This window comes from Meleagris gallopavo, chromosome 1 (genome assembly GCF_905368555.1).
Source record: "Meleagris gallopavo chromosome 1, MGAL_WU_HG_1.1, whole genome shotgun sequence".
Taxonomy (NCBI): Eukaryota; Metazoa; Chordata; class Aves; order Galliformes; family Phasianidae; genus Meleagris; species Meleagris gallopavo.
The window spans coordinates 41,177,494-41,191,358 of NC_139404.1; the positions used below are offsets into that span (position 1 = coordinate 41,177,494).

General features: G+C 35.3%; 2 protein-coding genes across 25 annotated transcripts in view; one reads left to right on the forward strand and one right to left on the reverse strand.

The window, feature by feature from the left end:
- Window positions 1-1,678: 1,678 nt before the first annotated feature.
- Window positions 1,679-13,104, reverse strand: TSPAN19 (tetraspanin 19). Of its 15 annotated transcripts, none has more exons than XM_031553803.2 (11): window positions 12,087-13,102; window positions 11,643-11,689; window positions 11,057-11,118; window positions 9,896-9,988; window positions 9,721-9,793; window positions 8,642-8,772; window positions 7,594-7,668; window positions 5,692-5,802; window positions 4,417-4,560; window positions 3,135-3,218; window positions 1,679-2,129 (listed from the first exon to the last, which is right to left on the reverse strand). In XM_031553803.2, exons 3-11 carry the CDS (start codon window positions 11,078-11,080, stop codon window positions 2,061-2,063), a joined length of 804 nt encoding a protein of 267 aa, XP_031409663.1. In that variant the 5' UTR covers window positions 11,081-11,118; window positions 11,643-11,689; window positions 12,087-13,102; the 3' UTR covers window positions 1,679-2,060. The 15 variants fall into 15 exon arrangements, with proteins under 15 accessions (XP_031409663.1, XP_031409660.1, XP_031409662.1 ...); XM_031553800.2 differs by having other exon boundaries at window positions 11,643-11,692; XM_031553802.2 differs by having other exon boundaries at window positions 11,643-11,730.
- The window catches only part of LRRIQ1 (leucine rich repeats and IQ motif containing 1), a 104,362-nt gene continuing 103,407 nt past the window's right edge, over window positions 12,911-13,865 (forward strand). For 4 of the 10 annotated variants that reach the window (XM_085222191.1, XM_010708783.4, XM_085222185.1 and 1 more), the window contains exons 1-2: window positions 13,098-13,296; window positions 13,493-13,655. In XM_085222191.1, the coding sequence (XP_085078317.1) occupies window positions 13,259-13,296; window positions 13,493-13,655 (201 nt within the window). In that variant the 5' untranslated portion in view covers window positions 13,098-13,258. Of the gene's footprint in view, window positions 13,070-13,097; window positions 13,297-13,492; window positions 13,656-13,865 lie in introns of those variants that run through there. The other 6 variants (XM_085222222.1, XM_085222233.1, XM_085222174.1 and 3 more) reach the window with 5 other exon arrangements.

Genomic DNA, 13,865 nt, shown 5'->3' on the forward strand with positions numbered 1-13,865 from the left:
TTTTGCATAGGAGTTAGAAAACTTTATGTACAAACTAAAATTTGAAGCCCTGAAATTTGTACGTACTTCATTCTTGACTAGCACTGGCCAGTAACTACATAAACAATACTGCACCAGAAATGATATAAACAGACCACTTTTTTTTCTTTTTCTTTCTTCTTTTTTTTTTTTTTTTTGGATATTTTTAGATCAGACTGGGCTTTGAATTAGTTTCCAACAAAGCTGTATGTGTACAAGTGCCAATGCTCAGGCAGAACATGAAGACAACGAGGACAGTCTCTTTAGCAGCAGGGTGCTTTTAAGCCACATGAAAGACCACAGTCTGTGTTTCTTTTCTTTAATCACACATATTTGGAATTTATGCAGTTATTATTTCCCTCTGCACTCTCACATCATATATCACTTTAGGGACATCTCCTAATTTTGGCCATACATCTTCTACATTAGCTGAACTGTAATCACTCATTACCTTTTTGAGCTTTAATACAGTGACAGCTGCAGTGAATTTTTTGCTGTGGCACAGACCACTGAAGCCACTGTCTCTGAAAACTCTTTTCTTTGAAAGTGTAGTGTTATGTGGTTCAAATCTTCTGACTTAATATGTTCTAAAGTGTAGTATACATATAAGGCAAGTACATCATGGCTTTCTGTGAATTTTGTGTTTATATTTCTATGTCTTGTATAATACTTTAGCTCTCTGTGTCATCTAGTGTCTACCTATCAGCACTGCACAAATTAGCAGTAAACAAATACTTAACTCCATTTTCTTATCTCAAAAATGAAGCTTAAAACCCCTTTTTATACAGTAGATTTTATTCTCTTTTCTTTCCGAAACTTCTTAGTAAATTCTATACTAATAATGATGTTTCTATAATTACTCCTGTTAGCAGCAGCAGCATGTATGGCAGTATGGCCAGTCTTACACGTTATTTTCATACATATGTCTATTATCTATTTGCCTATATGCTTGATTCAGCAACATTTTATGGTGAATGTTCATGAGAGGTCTTGATAAGTATTAAGAAAATACACACACCGAAGCACATTCTCCTCTCACTTGGGCAAGCCAAGTTGTCACTGAGGACAATAGGAGCTGCTTCTATTCATGCTTAAATAATATTTGCATTAGGACAACAGTTACAGAATTTGTAAATCTGCCTGGTGGAAAGACAATATGAGATCACATAATTAACAACTATTCTGTAACAAAGACACATTAGGAACAATTTTAGATTCCATAGCTGACTTTGTTTTCTGTTTTCTTGACTACATAATATTACAGTGGGATCCATTAATCAAGTTTTAATCATTTCAAGTTGTAGAAACTACAGACAAGTGAAACCAGGCTTACACTCAAACCAGAAAAATACAAGTATGTGAAATCCTTTTAGAGGACACCATAATAAAATACCTATCCAGAAAGGGAGGATGAATAAACTCTATGGGAGTACCTTAGCTTCCGCATACTCATCCAGCTGTTACTTCGCTGCATTTACTCAGATAATCCTGTTCTTTTTATCTTTTTAAAAGGAGGGGCTGAGAGGAGGTTTCCACGTGTAAATTTTTTACGTGTAACCAACCAGTGAAGCACGAATAGGTGTACAACTTACTGCACTAATGAAGGAATATCCCAAGTTAACTGAATATGAGTACTTGTATATCTGCAGAAGCCACTTCATGCTTGCCAAAGTATTTTTTATTTCTGAAAATGTATTTCTTGGAGAGAAGGCTGCATCCCCTTGCCAACTTGACTCAATATTTTGGGAAGAACACACAGAGTTTTACCAATCAAGAGTTTACAAGAAAGGATTAGAGGGCATACTAACACAGCTGAAGTTTTATTAACCATATAGTAAAAGGTATAGTACTTAACACTTTAAAACACAGTTTTGTAGCATATTGCTATATCTGTAACTATGATCAATAATCAAATACATTAAAGCCCAAATGTTAATATCCTGGTGATTACAATACATACAGTGCAATGTGAACTTTTGTTTATTATCACAGGAAGGGAACAGATCTTCTTGCACAACTGCAATGCCCAAATGAATTCATCATTAATTTGGCCAAATACTATTCCTTCTGATGTTCATAAATAGCTTCATGGATAATGTGATCACAAATACCTGAGGAAGGAGAAAGGACAGGCAAAAAACAACACAGAAAACATTGATACTTGCTCATGACTGAGTCAATCTGACTGCTGATATACGAATGACAGTGCAGAACGACGTAAGGGAGAACGACTGAGAAATATTTCTGAAGACAAAAGCTGCTCAAGCTTAGACTTGGTATGTGACCTTGAGCAAGTCAGTTAGGTCCATATCCCAGAAGAATCTTGAAATCTATTTCAAGTGACAATAACTTAGTTAAGAGTTTCAATGCCCCATGAATTTTGGTGGTGTCCTTTAGAATAGATGTAACAGTTCTTTCCTACCTGACAAGAAAGTGCTGTAAGCTACACTATATTGAAGATCATGACATACTCATATCCTGTGCTAATGAATTATGTAGTCCATAGAGTGTTTTTACTCTCTACTTTTGAAAGATAGTATTACATGTAGAAGAGACAAATTAGGTATAATTTTAATTCTTTTGGTAAAAATAAACTAACCCCATTTTCAGCTTCATGATTTAGATACTACCTAAACTTCCTTCCACCTTCTTGATAATATTGAGTTTCAAGATGTTAGTGGAATGAATTTTTGTTATCATTATTTTCTTTTATCCAATAAAATTTTCTTACAGATACATGAGGAGAGGGTTTATATGATTTTGTGATGTTTGTTTTAGCACTTTCTCCTAGATTAGGTTCTGTACAAATTCAGAGCAAAAGTCTTTTGCTCTTCAGAATTTACATTTTCATAACAGTTTCCGGCCCTTGTAAAGCAGTTTGTTTTCGCAAATCAGATCAAACATTTCCTTCAACAAGCTTTGGGCACCAACATCTGTGATGTTGCTTCACTATGTGGAGGGCAGTTAATAAACATGGCTAGATTTTATTTCTAATGAAAATTGGTGGAAAGCTTCATAAAATTTCTGAGAGCATGCCAAAGCCAAATGGCACTGAATTGATTTTTACCCCAAGCAGAATGTCTCTTTTTTTTTTTTTTACTTAAAAGTGCTCTTACCTGTGTAATTAGCAGACTGATACTAATTCCATTTAAGATCAAAACATTATTTTCAAACCATGTATCTAAATATTCTTCACAACCCTAAAAAAGTACAGATGAATATATTTAAAGAAAAATCATTTTGACTATTTAATACACATTGCATATTTATAGCATGTTGTTAGAATATATGGAATACAACTTTCTGCATTCCAAGATGGGATATTTACTTACCAGAAATCAAATAGTGATGTGTACTGCACATCTAATGATCTACATCAAGCAGATTGTAAATCTGATATTTTTGTATGGAAATGTACCATAGTCTGTAACTTAATCAAAACGATACTGCCGTTTCTGTAACTGAGAGATCACTTTACCAGTAAAGGAAAGAATATTTTCAAGTTTTCAGCGATTCTCACATTTGCAACCTGATGTATATTTTTCAGATTACCGACTATGATTATTATATTGCTGATTTTAAGAATATGTTAATTATTATAAAGCTTAAAATAGCTATAAACATAATAAAACATATAAATAAATGCTTTCTATACATTGAAGTGATGATTTGATGACAAGGAACAGATTAAAATTCCAATCTGAAAAAAGGAAGAGAATACCAGATGTCATTTGACAACATCCTTTTATTTTCAGTCTTGAATTGCCTACTGAATTATTATTATTTGCATTAGGCAGTCCTCTTAACACAGAATAATTTTCGAAGAAAATATTATGTATCTTTTTGCTTCAGATATATTTTATCAGGTGACGAGTTGGTCTCTTTGTATTAAGATATGGAGATATTAACATGAACTGCCCTTGAGGAACACATCTCACATTCCAGTATCTTGCTCTTATTCTGTGCTGAGGATACTTTGGAAATGAATAACTTAAACAGGTGAAGTAATTGCTGTCATTCTATAAATAAGGAATAGTAATTACAAGCAGTACAATACTTTTCATATACTGACACTTCCCATTATCATTATTGATTTTCACAGCATAGATTATTGAATGCCAAGATGCTTACTACATCATAAATCATGATTAAATATCCACGTGATGTTGATTGTCTGATATTTGCACTCTTGTTTTCAAGTATCTGCCTACATGACTGACATCTAAAGAGTAAAAAAAAAACAAGGCTTCGGGGTGACAAGTGACAAACTAATGATTATTATTAATATTTTCATATTTGCAAGGCAAGTCTTGATGAAAAACATGCTTTGAATATTTTTTCCAAAGTCAATTTAGTAGCAAAATTTATACCCTGCAAGGTACTTTTAAAATTTCTTACCATAGTATATGTTGAATTCCTTGGGATATCACAAAACCATTTCTTCAGGTTAGATTTTGTGCATGAACATGGGATCTGAGCATGGTTTTCCTTGTTTTTATTCTTTTCCCACTGTGTGACATTGTATCTTCCACAGCATTCCATCTAAAATAAAAGTGCTATAACTTGTAACTCCAACACTTAAAAAGTCTGTCTTGCAGAGGAATTTTACTTCAATCAACTGCAATTTATGACACTAATGACTAATTCAGTACAAAAATTGTGTGTAAGCAGTTAGCAAGGATGTGCTCAACATGAATTTCAACAAAGGAAAACATTATGAATGCTTTCTCTAATGAATGTAGTAAAAGCAGACATATTTTATAAAACGTATTAAAAAAAAAATACACAAACATTGCTTTGTTCCAACCTAGGAACTTAAAAAACACAGATTTTGAAATTTTTTTTTTCCTTTGCCGATTCTAGAATCATATCTGCAAAACTTCTTTTTCTTAACAAGAGATCTTTAGAACATCTCCCTGTTTCAACCTGTGATTTCATGGAATTGATCTTGACATTTAGGAAATTCCAGAAATTTTTCATTCTGAATTATGATGAAATTTCAAAAATGTCTATGCTTTCACTGTTGATTTTGTTTGTTTGTTGTGGAATTGTCATATTTTGTCTTCGAGACTGCTAAACAAAAATATCTAGTGTTAGTGTTTTGAATGGTTAGCGCAGAATATGTTATTCATGGTTCGGCCAGAAACTTTGGTAACAACTTCCAAAATAAATGATCTCATATATACGTTCTTTAAAGGACTTTTCCAAAAAGGAAACAAATTACATATTTGCAGACCACAAAAATGATTAACAATTAAATTAATTTGAGACTTTAAGCATTATTTCTGAGAAAGGCTTGCTGCAGTATTTATTCAAATGCCTTCACAGTAGGAGCTCTGATTTGACCTGATATCCTTGCTACTTGCCAATTGTACATGTTAGCATTCAGACATATGCAGACCAAGTGTCTTGTGATATCACACACTGTTGAATACATTAGGGAACACATATTTTCTCCAGCTGCAATAAACTTCTGTAACAGGAACAGCATCCATTCCTAAATACATAGACAAGTGTGCCAAACAGCTAATCTCAACCATGCCCGTGTAAATTAAGTAATCTGCACACACACACACACTCACCCCAACAGATATTAGTAGCAAATCCTAAAAACTCCATTTATTAAAGGAGTTATTTTGTACTTAATTAAGTTCTGATTTGTGTTTTCCTTACATTCTGCTGCACAGCATTCAGAATATTCCACACAGGTTCCTTCTCAGCCAGACTCTTATTCCCATAATCAGAAATAACTTCATCAATTCTGTTGTTCCACTGATGGTAGACCTGTCAATAAATAAATGTTTAGAGCATTTGGTAAGTGCTTATATAGATAACAGTGTGAATGCATTGTATAATCCTTGACCTTTTATTGATATTCAGATTTTTACAAGGGTCACTTGCAAGCAATCAGTTTGCTAAATATGATCTGAACCATGTCATAGCTATTGGACTCGTAGTAAAGCTGAAAGCAGAAGGAAAAGATAAAAGAGGAGATTAAAGCACAAATGTAGCGTAGGCAGACAGAAGTTGCTTAGCCCAGATGTTGTCAGATGAGCCAAAGAACATAGTTTAGATGCACCTTAGCTGTCCTGAAATAAAAAATCCTACCTGTTATTCTTGTTAGTAAGCACAGCACCTTACAATAATAATAATAAACAAACAAAAAACAAAACAACAAATGTGATGCAAATATGCATAAATGCCACACTCTTTGGTTAGGATATGTATGGCTTTGGGCTAGAGTTGTTAGCAGCTCATGTTGAACCTAGATCAGAGATCTTTATAGAACTTCTTAAAATATACCTTCAACAGCATTTGAAACAGACTACCTGATCACAGAGTGTTACAGAGAATACATGCATATGAGAACTCCTAGCCCACTGAAAGTTTTGATTAAAAAACAAAGCAAAATAAAACAACAAAAAAGCCTTCTTCAACTTAATTCAGTTGCTATTGCTGTTTGAATAACGAAGTTCAAAAGCTTGCACAGTGAATGACAAATTACTACAATTTAATATATTTCAGCAGTACTTTAATTAAGGTTGAGATCAAGTGAAATTACAAGTGAAATTTAACTGCAGTCTTTCAACCATTTTTTCAGAACAAATAATCAACTCTAGAATGCATCATTCAGTTCAAATCTTGCAGTATATAGAACCACAATATAAAACAGGGAGTACTCTATCATTACAAATTAACTTTTTTAAAATAAATCTTGATGATACAAATTGACTTTGATGGAGTAAAACTAATTTATTTGTGCTGTGCTGAACAGCAGCAGGCTTTGAAGAACCTTATAATGTTTATGAGGCAAGTGTCATGGGAGTTTTCTCAAACAACAGATTTTGGAATTGCAGAACAGGGAAGAAGCAGAATCTTTATGTATTTGGTACAGAGTGCCTTCTGCACAGTACTTCAAGGGGTGCTAAAGCTATTGGAATTGCTATTTGTAGAGAAATAAACGTTGGACAGTTATTACATAAAGTTTTAAGGCACTACAATTACTAGTGATAACAACTATGTTTGTATTTATCATAGAATCTTGTTTTTAAAAGCAAGGATATTCCATACAATTGATCTCTACGTGGATCTAAAATACAGGCTCAAATAATAAAACTAGTAATTCATTAGTATACATTAAATGCCAAGATACAAATGACTCCTAGCAATGGCACAGTAGACTGCCATTATTACCCACAAGAAAAGACTGTCATCTAATGTTTTCTCCTATGTCTTCTGAAGTCCAGGAAAAGGGGACTTTTCAGGTCATCTTTCAAAATAAAAAAAAAATATATAATAAAAATAAGCTGTCCCTGTGTCGCTGTTGATTCGCCTGAACAGAATGTTTTGCTGAAATACAGAAGATAAATTGGAAATTTCTCTTAACAATCATTTAACCATACTGAAGTCTTTAAATTCAAATCCTCTGTTGTGCCTGGTCAACATATAGAATACTGAAGTCCAAACAAATAGTGATACATCTGCAGTGAGAACTATTAGATTTTTTTTTTTAATTGACTACAAGAAAGTATTTTGTAATTAATAGCAGTCCTATGTAATAATTTATTTACTTACCACTTCTTTCTTCAAAAATATCAGTGCTGATATGGCAATCTGGGTGAAAAACACTAGGACTTGAAAACACACATACTGAAAAAAAATTTACAGATTATTGATTAACAATATTGGATAAGCAAGTGTCTTAGTTTCAGCTGGGACGGATTGTTTTCTTCACCACTTGATATGATGCTGTGTTTTAGTTCTAATAGAAAAAAAATGTTGATAACACATTTGTATGTGTTTATAGCTGATGCTTATAGTTGATGCTAAGCAGTGTTGTACAGAGGCAAGGCTATTCTCAGTGAAAGGCCCAAGGAGCTGGGAGGGAACAGAATTAGGACAGCTGACTTGAACTAGCCAAAGGGATATTCTGCACCATATGACATCATGCAGAAGGAGTTTTGAAGGGAGTGTGAGTTCATCTCACTCTCTTATGCTGCTCGCTCATAGTCGCTTTTAACATTAGATAGGCTTTTAACATTAGATCAGGCTTCAAGCAATGCACGACTCATAGTTCAGGGCAGTGTGAAAGCCACAACCTTCAGGGAAGTGACCACAAGCAGCTGTGCTCCATTGAAGAAAACTCCTGTGTCGTTATTTCCTCTTTCAGTTCTTACTGTGAGACCTGGAAGTCTCACACTTAGGTAAGAACTCCTTTGACTAGAAGATGCAGAAAGAAGAAAACAAAGCTAGTTCATGAATTTTGTTCATTTGCACTGAGACAAAATTTTCATGCCTAATTTTCATACAACTTCATGAAAGCTAGAAATGAGACATTTCTTTATCATCATCTAATAAGCCGTCAAGCAAACACTAAATATAAATAGGGTAATAGCCAGAAAGAAGTAGAAAGAAGATTTCTGGAGTCCTCACATCTTTCTGCCTCCTGATACATTTATACAGAAGACTTCAGTTTTGTTCAGATTTCACTAAAATTAGGACTTTATCTAACAAGATCTTTCTATTAGCCTGCTATTTAAATACAACATCAAGATAGGATCACTCTGGTTTCACTCACATTTTCAAATGGGTTAATAACGTCTGGAGTCTGATTTACACTTACTGTAACTAGTAGGCATCTGATTTTCTTAACATTTCCAAGGAATCCCACGACTGATGTAAAAATAATAAGAGATCCAACTCCAAGTAACATAAAAGAAACACGTACCACCAGTTGGTTCTCACCTGAAGAAACTGCATATACATTGTGTTACTTCTTTTTACTCAAGACTTCCACTTGCAAAGCGTAATCAAGGAAAAAAATAGATCAAAAACAAATCAAACCAACAAACCACTAAACCCTTTCAATGCCATTATTGAAAAGGTGGAAACAGAAGAATGATGAAAGGACATTCTCACTGCAATTAGACATGGAAGCCAGAAGATGTGTTTCATAAATTCAGATGATGGCAACATATGAGACATGAGCAGAACATACTCAGCTAAACAATGTGAACAACTGTTTGTTCACCAAAAGTTAGTAATGCATGTGCAAATCCTGTGTGGATATGAATAGAGTTCTTCCAGGTGTAAATTCAGTGCAGTCCTCCCTCCTTCTAACTGGCAACTGTCCTCTTTCCCTTTTAATCATTTTTGCCCAGATATAGAATCTAGCAGGGGGTTATCATTATTTCTATCTCAAGTGCTCTATCTCAGAAGTCCCTTACTGGATGGGTGAACTGGTGCTCCTCAGCAGAGCTGAGAAAAACTATTCCTTAAGAGCATGGGTGTTGTCATGCAACTAAAACAAAGCACAAGTGCCAGCTGGCATTTATTCTGCCCAAATACCCAGTTATATTATCTATAATCTTGCCAAATGTGGTCCAAATGTGTTCTGATAAATTATTTTTTAAAATATCGACAGATCTGCTTTATATTTCAATAATTCTTCTACAGGGCATACACAAGTTAAATAAATAAATTGTATAAATTGTAATCATAAATAAATTTTACATATATACTGATATGTGCTGTATTTTATCCTTTTTGAAAATCATACTGATGGAAAACATACCCAAAAGAAAAACAACCTATGCATTTCAATTCGACACTGCCACCTTGTGAAAAAGAAAAAGTAGCTGTGTTTGTTCATTTACCTTACAAACATTTCAATCAAACAAGTGAAAATCTATTTATACTCACATAATACACCAAATAAATTACTTCTGTCAAATAAAAGCCACAAACCAAATGTCAAAATCATAATACCCAGCGCCTGGAAAAGAAAACAAGGATTATTGTTTTCACTTAAATTATTTTTAGTAATTAATTTTAAGTTGATAAACAGGAAAGAAGAAGAAAACACTTTTTTTTTTACCAAGAAAATTCCATTGAAGACAGTTAAGGTTATTTTCCACGTTACTAATTTATCTCTTAATTTCATTCTTCTGTTTTCTGTTTTGAATTGTAGCTGAAAATATAATAATATATTCAGTCCATATGAAACAGATATAACTAAACCTATCGATATTTAGGTGATTTATTTCTTTCAGATCAAATTTAGACAGTCATCTGATGTTGAACAAAAGCTGGAAGCAACAGCAGATGCATCAACAAGGTGCATGATTTCAATTGCCTCTAACATATTTTACACATTTATATATATATACACACACACATATATATACTTTAACATTTTTTTTTCTTAACTGCTGAAGACATTTGGAGGTAGCATATATGTAGGAATACTTAGACTGAAGAGATGGCAAGAATTACATAGTCTGTCATACCTTGTCCCTAAACTGCAAAGAACATTTCATTTACAAATTCTTAATGATGCTAGCTGAAAGGAAGGAGAATCATAACAAAAATACAAGCTCCCTCCATCTACACAACTTAAATCAAGTGGGTTCGTTTTTGAAATGGTACATGCAGATTAGTGATTTCAGTGAGATCCAGCACCCAGCTCTAAGAAAACCATGAGAGCTGTCAAATGGTGTTAACAACTCTCATGTACTGAAACCAGAGTATGCTTTTCACTTTTGAAGTTAATCTCCCAATCATCCCCACTTAGTTCTTATCTTTGTGAGCTTTTTTGTTGTTGTAGATTGTAATGGGATGTGAAGAGCTTATCTCATTTCAAAGTAAACCAAACCAAGAGATGCACTCTGTCAACGATAGTATATGGGCTCTCAGTGGAAGGACAAGCCCAGATGCTAAGCAAATCAACTACCCTTGAACAGATGTGGTGTGCATTAGGACCTGAGAACCAACTGTATCACTCTACCAATTAAATTAGTATGTTATAGCACTTGCAAACATAGACAAAACCTTAATGAGTAACATTAGCATTGATGCTTTGAGCATGCTTTAGCTTATTTCAGCAGGTAAGTCTCTTAGCATTGTAAAGTATCTGAAGCAGGGCTTTGCTTTTATGTATCAGCATTACTATTATCATTATTAGATACCCTACGGGTCTATCAAGATTTTTGCATTGAGAGAAACTCATATGTTTGCCCCCCCACTGGTTCCCTTTCACCTGTCTTGTATCTTCTGTAAACATACTCCAGCATTCCGGTCTGCCTGGATTGGCGATATAAGCTGGAGAGAGTCCAAGAGCAGGGTTAGAAGATGGTGGCTTCTGCAAGAGCAGCCTATTGCAATTGTCCCATACCTTTCTCTTGTAAGGCAGACAAGCACACAAACGTGTACAGACTCATGCACATAGCCAGCATGTGCATACTCCTCAGAAAGTATTTTTAAATCCAAAGGGATGTTTTTAAAAGGAATTGTGTGTGGTTCTCATCTTTTATCAGAATTACTACAGATTCATCCTCCACTATTTGTAAAATAGAAGAAAATGATGAAGATGAAGCATTTATAATCAAAATCTATCTTGCATTAATAAGAACTTATTTTACATACAAAATGCACATTACATATGTATCAAATTTACTGATGAAAAGATTCAGCAAACACCAGTTTTTTATTTTTTATATTCCTGTTATCTGAATTATAAAAATATAATTGCTGAATTGCAGAATGAAGAAAGCTAAATCCTTCTCTAACTAGCTCTGAAATGGACTTGGCTCTATAATGCATCATGTAAACTTCAAAACTCTTACCAGATAGATTAGATAAATGCTTTTGCGCTTTCCCAGGAGAAGATCCACTGCTTTTAAGAGCAATTGAATTTCATTAGAATTTTCAAAGCTGGAATGTATTAAACCATTAATTTTATGTATTGTTTTCATTTAAAAGAGCAAAAAAAGCCTTAAATGGTTGCAAATTTCACTTGAACTCTGGCATCAAAAATGGTTCTGTTGTAATCATAGTAAGTAGACCCTTAAGATCATCTAGTCTACCCCTCTACTATAGGCAGGGACACCTATAGAACAGGTTACTCTAATAATTACATAGTTGCAATGCTCTATTTTGAAGCATTTTAACAGTGATTCAATTTCTCTTTAGTCACTTATCTAGAAAATATTGCCTTTAAAAAACAATATTCATTTTACATTTAACAGCTACAAGAAAATCTTTAGCAACTCTGAATATTTCTGTCTTACCTGAGAGAATACAATCTTATAATGATATTTCTTCCTTATGTGCATCTTAACCACATGTTTACACCTCTGTTGACCACCCCTTACTTCCTGGTTACAGAAGGCAGGCGGACAGATACTTCTTTTTTCCTGGCAAAGCTGTTTGCTGAATGCAGGACACAGTGTCTTGTGATTCCATCACCATGACAACAGTTTATTTTGCATTAAAAAATGTGTACCAAAGCCTGAATTCAGTTCAGTGATTGAACATATTTTCTTAATACAACCATACTGACACATTTACTGGTTGCATGACCCTGCAAAAAGTTAGACTGTGGATTTCAAATGGACACGTTTTCATACTATTAAGATTTGAGTGTCTTAGTGATTGCTAACATCTGCAAGAAAATGCAAGGCAGCTGCCCTTGAGTCCAGTACCTCAAGCTTAACCAGCATATGTCTTACAGTCTAGTTTAAAGATGCTGGGAGACAAAAACAAACAAACAAACAAAGAAAACAACAACAACAACAAAAAACACCCCTCTGTGCCTCCTGTGAATGGCAGACCCTCCTCAGTACCCACAACATTTTCCATGCAAATCCTGCCTGTCTCTGCCTGCCAGCTCTCGCTGACAGGCTACAGGCATTCCTTTACTCCTCGTCACGCCTTCAAAGACCACCTCACATTAAACCTATACCACTTGCACTCTCTCTGTCTCCCTAATTACTTCTGCCTAACTGAATGACGTGGACTCCTTCCAAATTAGGACAGGCTAATTTCCAGTCCTTTCCAATGAGCACCACCCCCCAGGCCCGGGCGCGAATCGCCAACTCCCGGCGCGGGGCGCGCCTTCCAGCCCGCCGCCTGAGCGTCCCGTTGCCATGGTGACACGCTCGGCGCGGTGGAGGCTCGCCTTTCCTTCCCGGGGACTGCCCGACAGCGGTTAGCGATTGGGGGGTTTCAAGGCGGAGGGGCTGTCCGTTCTTCTCTGCGGCCAGCAGCAGAGGTGAGTAGCTCCTTGGAGCTTGGAGCAACTACCCGGAGGGGGCGGGCTGCAGCTCCCAGCACGCAGAGTGCAGCCGCAGGGAATTGCCCTTCCGCGGTGCCCTCTGGAAGGAGTGGTTTTTATCAACATATCTCATGCCTTGCGCCGAGAGGAGAGCCGGGAGGGAATGAGGGTGCTCTCTCCCTGCGAATGAGCGGTTGTGAGCTGCTTCCCTGTCCCCGGGTTGGGTGAGGAGAGGGATAAACATTTTTCTTACCTGTTGCTTGCTTCTTCTGTGGTCTGAAGTGCTTAGAGCAAACTTCTGCTGCTTCTCCTGAAATTTAAAGCCAGCTATTCAGTATTTATATATTTAGCTCGCATTAAATGAGCACACTCTTTATTTTGGCTGATGTGGTAGTGATAAGTAATATTTTCTTTGCTTAGCTTTGAAAGCAGACACAACTCTACGGAAAGTAGAATGTCAGAAGATATTGAAGGAATTGAAAAAGAAATAGAAAGTGAATTAAGTAGAATCAGTGTTTCTTCCTTTGAAGCAGATGAACCTGACACAGTGGTACCAGAGGAATCTGTGAGCGACACCGAGTCAGTAAGTGTTCACATGGCTTATACTGCTTTTACTTGTGATTAAAAGTTGTACGGGATCTGTAGGATATTCAAGTAGATCATCTAATATCCATAGTATATGGTCATACGAGACCATTAATCGTATAAATTTGACACAAATGGTGGTTGACCAAGGCATCAATGGTGATTGTTTATGCGCTCACATGTTAAAAAGCCAGCCGTTTTACAACAA

Excerpts from the sequence above, each read along its gene's own strand:
- TSPAN19 (XM_031553793.2), bottom strand. The coding sequence starts at position 12,131 with ATGCACATAAGGAAGAAATATCATTATAAGATTGTATTCTCTCAG. Across the intron at positions 4,561-5,691 it reads TGAATGCTGTGCAGCAGAAT|ATGGAATGCTGTGGAAGATA; the intron begins GTAAGGAAAACA and ends CTTTTATTTTAG. Across the intron at positions 2,130-3,134 it reads TCAGTCTGCTAATTACACAG|GTATTTGTGATCACATTATC; the intron begins GTAAGAGCACTT and ends CTCCTTCCTCAG.